General features: G+C 33.5%; 1 protein-coding gene across 1 annotated transcript; it reads right to left on the bottom strand.

Moving 5' to 3' along the window:
- Positions 1 to 1,659: 1,659 nt before the first annotated feature.
- On the bottom strand, positions 1,660 to 2,318 carry LOC115967066. The gene has a single exon (XM_031086151.1). The coding sequence runs from the start codon at positions 2,215 to 2,217 to the stop codon at positions 1,726 to 1,728; it is 492 nt and encodes a 163-aa protein (XP_030942011.1). The 5' UTR covers positions 2,218 to 2,318; the 3' UTR covers positions 1,660 to 1,725.
- Positions 2,319 to 5,613: the final 3,295 nt, after the last annotated feature.

Here is a 5,613-nt window from a genome sequence, read left to right as displayed (position 1 = left end):
ACCGGCGCGGCTAATAATATATTGCAGCTGCTCCAGCACATTAGATTAGACCTTGTCTAGTAGACAATTTCAAGATATTATTTTAAATTTAAAAAAAAAAAAAATGAAGAACGACTCATTATTAACTCAATTTGTCAATATATTTTGTATTTTTTTTTTTCGTTTCATCTTGCAGTCTCTCTTTATGATTTTAGTACACTCTTTTTTCTTCTTTCTTTGTTGGTTAATATGATTTAACTATGTATGATCATCGCAGCTTAAGATATGATTTTAGTTCTTCTCAAAAAACAAAAACAAAAAAAAGAAAAAAAAAATATGATTTTAGTACTCTCATTTCTCTTAAGGCTGTGACTGAGATGATCACACATTTTTTGATAGATAAAATGAAAATTTGCAATAAAATATTTGACTAAAATGCTAAAGCATAACTTCACTAGTATGTAATCAATGGAAAAATGCATGGATGCATTTAAAATTAAACATAATTTTTATTATAAAAATATAAATAATTAATCAAATTATTTAAAAAAATAACATGTAACACATGCATACGTATAGATACATTTAAAATTTAAAAAAAAAATTATCATAAAAATATAAATAATTAGTCAAATTATTTATAATAAAAAAAAGTAAACAAAATTAGTCACATATTAAAATTCTTACCTAAATTTAACACTATTATGATTATTCCTTTTCTAATTTTTAATAAGATAGAAAGTGTGGTGATTTTTATTGAGTATATGTGATTGGTTTTTTAATTTTATTTTATAGTTCATTAATATTAGATTCTTAGTATTTTACACTCATTAACTCACTTGACACAAAGATTAAAAAACTTAAATAGACAGATGATATAAATTTAAGTAGATAATTATGGTGTGGCCCTTACATAAATTTAGGCACCTAACTCCAAATTTGATTCTAATTAAACTTTCTTTAAGTTTTACCTATTAAAATATATATAGATTGCTTGAAAGAGTTTTTGCCGATTGTAATCAGACTTCATTATTAACAAGGTTACTTGTAGATGCTTAACAACATGATAAAGAGGCCAAGATCTTTAACATGGTTTCTTGGTGTTTTCAACCAAAAAAATAAATAAATAAATAGGGTTTAAATTTACTCTCTTCCATTGTAACAATCAAATTATCGAAAAAATAAAATGAAATGATAAAGAGAAGCCCGCAAAACTGTATGCCTGTCACAGATGATTTCTTAGAATATGGCAGGCATTCAAGACATTGGGTGCCTGTTGCAGCTTGTCTTCCTTATATGCATACAATCACATATAAACCACATACACCAATAGTCTAGAAATTCAAATTTTTTGTTTTATCTTAAATAATATGACACTTTAAATAGCCGTACATTATGTTTAAAAATGTAAATAAGCTCATGGAACAATCTTAAACCGATTGTGTACTCTATGTTTTTGTATTCAACTTGTCTAAGCATATCTTGATGCTGTCACTATAACAAAATCAGCAAAGAATTCTTGTATGGCAAAGTTCCTACTTTCACTTTTTTTTTCCCCCATTTTTTCTAAATAAAACTCATAACAATTAAATTAAAAGTAACACAAGGGTAAACATTCAAAGAACAAATTCATTTTCATCTAAAGAAAAGAAGAACAAATTCACAAATTATATATTACAGTTTCAAAGTTTCAATTGGAATAGAAAAACAATTGATTCAACCTCCCTCTCTCATGTGTGCCTATCTTTAACGATACACACCATTCCTCCTAACAGCATAAGTTCTACTTCTGGGATACAAGTCTGCCTTCACATCAACTTCATCTTCCTCAAAACTACAAGGTATGTCCTCATCAATTCTCCCAATCTTTCCCAACCCAACACTGCAACTCCTCCCCATTCCATTAGCACCCATATTGGACTGTCTCACTCTCACCTCTTGTTGTTGCCGTTGATGCATATCAGAACTCTCCTCATTCTCCACATTTTTCTTTGACACAGTCCTCAAAAGCTGCCTCAAATCCTCATCATCACTACCCTGCGAATAATTGACACTAAAACTCTTAGGCAAGCGTGACACTTGTGCAGCCGGGCCGCCCATAACACCACCATAACCCACCCTTCCAGCACAATCTTCCATGCTTCTCATGTAAAACTTAGTTGCCTTCTTTAAGATCCTAACGGGTGATGACACAATGTACATGAACTTACTTTGCTTCTTATTTGCTTGTCTCTTCATGGTTATGCCTCTAGTAATGCTTTTTGTTAGCAAGAAGTAGTGAAATTTTTTTGATGCAAATGGGATTGATTGGTTAAGAATTGAAGTACAAGAAATGAGAAACTTGGTGAGTATGAGCTGAATGGGATAGAGTTATATACGGCATATTTAAAGGTGTGGGGGGTTTTGGACTTTGTTCCGTGGGAAGAGGCGTCAAACATGTTGGATGGCACGGCAGAGGAATGTTAATGTGGCCGTGTGGACTTTTTCAAACCTAGGGAATGGACATATGAAAGGTTCAAATGCAATATGATAACGAATAGTTAAAAGTTCTATTAGGCCAAAATTGAAACCAAATGTGAGGGAGACAGATTCAATAAAATATACGATGTGACCACTTTTTTAGGGTTTCCTCTTGACTTTGGGCCGAGTCATAACACTCTCAGCAAGTTGACAAATTTTTTGGAAAACAAATTGAAGAAATTATACACTACGCGGGTAGGACCTTGTCATCCATCTCAAGTGATCTTACCAACCAATTGGATAGACATTTTATATAATCAATAATAATGTGTATAAAAAAAATGCCACATGATGGTTGAAACTATGGTATGCCACACCTCCTAGAGAATGGGTTTAATCATAAAGACACCGTAGCAGGGAATGGTATTGGAAACATGGCAGCTTAGCTAAGAGCATTCATATCAAAGGTGCTAAAAAATTTAACTTTTAGCACCTTAAAAATATATTTTATCCATTTTAATATACCGTTTTACGATACATTTTGTTTCAAATTTTTTTTTTTCTATATACAACTCATTAAAATAATATAAACAACTCAACATATTAATTTATATATAACCTCTCTCTCTCTTCTCTCTCTTCCTTCCCAACCCATAAAAATAAATGAATTAAATCTTAGTAGCAACACGCTAAAGTGGTCTAGTTGCTAAATTTTTTTAGCTTTAACACCTATGATATGGTACATATATTTTGGTGTTTTGAAGTGCTAAAAATAGTTTGCAGCGAGCTCTAAGAAGCTGGAAAACTACGAAGTCCACCAATTCCCTATACATAAATGAATTTAATTCTAAAAGTTTCTAACTACCCACACACCAAGATATCTGCATCATATCCCTATCTTTATAGGATAATCTCCAAAACAGGATGCAATTCAAATTTAATGTCTAACCCTAGACATTCAAGTCAGAAGCCCATGTCAAGTGTTAATGTCGAGATATATCTTTGAAAGCAAAAGCATGGTTTTGAAACTTAGACCGGACCGTACAGTCCCATCGGAGAAACCACAAACCTCTCAATTTTGTGGTTTTTTTAGTTTCAAGAACTGCTCTATGGGAAAAAAGCAGAGACTCGTGCGAAAAGTAGTCGAATTGTACTGTCTGAGAACCATGACCAGTTTTTGAGGTTCGGATGGTTTCTTTTTGTTTTAGCTTTTCTGGTGAATTTTGGCCAATACACCAGTATGAAGTTATGATTAGATCTAAAAGAAATGAAAGAACACAAAGAAGAACAAAGATCGAAAGGAGATCTGATAAGTGAAGAAGAAAAAAAAAAAAAAAAAAAAAAAAAACTTTCTCACTCTCTCATCTCTCCACTCACCGGCGTCACTTGCAGTTTCTCAAACTCATAACTCATGGTCTTTCCCCCCTTAAATTCCAGATCTTCTTGACATGCAAAATCGGCATTCTCTTTCTCTCTTTCAGATTTACTTTCTCTTTCCTCTTTCTTGGTTGCGTCCAACTTAAGCCCAATAGCTTGAATTTCAGCTTCTTTAAACACCCAATAAATTTGACATTTGCAAAAGTTATGTATAAAGTCAAAAGCAACTTTCATATGTCAGATTTTTTTCATTTTTTTTTATTATTTCCTAGCCCCTAAAAGTTGTCAAAGTCCTCTCTCCAAGGTTGAATTTAATCAACCATCTTGTTGGCTTTATTCTGTGCCAAATTTGCTTGTATTTCAGCAATTAGTAACCTTGTATTTAGGTGGGATTCTTGTAAGGATAGTAAGTGAGATAGTGTGAAGAAATGTTCAAGAATGTGCAAGGAAAACAGGGATTCGCGACTGGATCTCGCAAGTGACTCACGGCTGCAAGCCTCTAGAAGCTGCACATGTGCCAAATATGCCAGAAGTTGAAGCGTCATGCTAGTTGGAGCACTACAGGACAAAATAGGACAACTGGTCATTCAGTTACCTCGCGGCTAGAACTCGTGACTCAGTCAAGCCACGAGGCCAAGCCGCGAGCCAGCCCTATTTTGAAAAACCTAACTCTTCACATTTCATTCTCACCCTAGTATAAATACCTCTTATACCCATGAAAAAAAGAGAGCTTCCAGAGAGAATTTTGAGAGAGAAACCCTAGAGAAAAACAAGATTGATTCATCCCCAATCTTCATTAAGAGACTCTTCAAATTCCTCAATTCTCTTCCTCTTCATTGTTAAATCCTTAAGAGGCTTTTTACCAAAACTTTTTCTCACCATATCCATTATTGTGAGAGGGCTGTTTGTTGCTTTGGGAAGGAGTTAGGAAGGAACCAATTTCACATTGGTTAATGTTATGGTCAAGTAGCGGAATCCGAGAAATTAGAAAAGAAATAGGTTCGGCGCAACCTCGTTGGAGCAAGAAGCTTGGAGGGCTTAGGTACACTGGGTAGATTAAGCTTGGAGGGTCTATTGTTGTTCATGTATCCCAACTACATTTTCTAGTGGATTACTTACCGCTTGGAGGGCGGCGGAGAGGTTTTACGCCGAGGGCTTCGGTTTCCTCTTCGATAACACATCATGTGTTGTCCTTGTGTTTGCATCTCTCTTCCCTTAATCTTTGTCTTTTATTTTCTGCTGTGGATGTGATTTTAATTGGCTTAGATTGTTTACCGATTCTGTTTATAGCTTGTGTTCATTTTCCGCACACTTATTGTTTGTCATAAAGCTTGAATTGGTAATTTTGTTAATGGGGGTCTAAACGTTCATAGTGTTTTATACACTAATTGAACTTTCACTCTCAAATGTTAGTTGTTCTATTTTTTTTTTTTTTAAGCCCTCAGTTAGTTCACGTGTGAAAGGTAAGCTTAGTATTTTAATATTTGTACTAATTTAATATAATTATTTATATTTTAAATAATTATTAAACTAATTATAACGTCATTACGGTTCAACCACGGTTTGACCTCAAAAACCTTAGACCTCTCCCTTTTACGGTTCAATGAACGGTCTAGATTTTAAAACCATGGAAAAAAGCACAATTAAGTTTGAAAGAAAAGATAAAGTGATGAGAAAGCATTGGGTTTGTAAGATTCATAACTTTTGCATCTGAGTTCGATGAAAAATCAAAAGCAAAAGAAAGAAATTAGGGGCAAAGTTCTCCCCCAAAAGTGTATGTTTATTTGATTTACAAGA

The sequence above is a fragment of the Quercus lobata genome, chromosome 11 (assembly GCF_001633185.2).
Source record: "Quercus lobata isolate SW786 chromosome 11, ValleyOak3.0 Primary Assembly, whole genome shotgun sequence".
Taxonomy (NCBI): domain Eukaryota; kingdom Viridiplantae; phylum Streptophyta; class Magnoliopsida; order Fagales; family Fagaceae; genus Quercus; species Quercus lobata.
This window is presented reverse-complemented; position numbering and strand designations above follow the sequence as displayed.

Coding starts and splice junctions, on each gene's coding strand:
- LOC115967066 (XM_031086151.1), bottom strand. CDS start 2,217: ATGAAGAGACAAGCAAATAAGAAGCAAAGTAAGTTCATGTACATTGTG.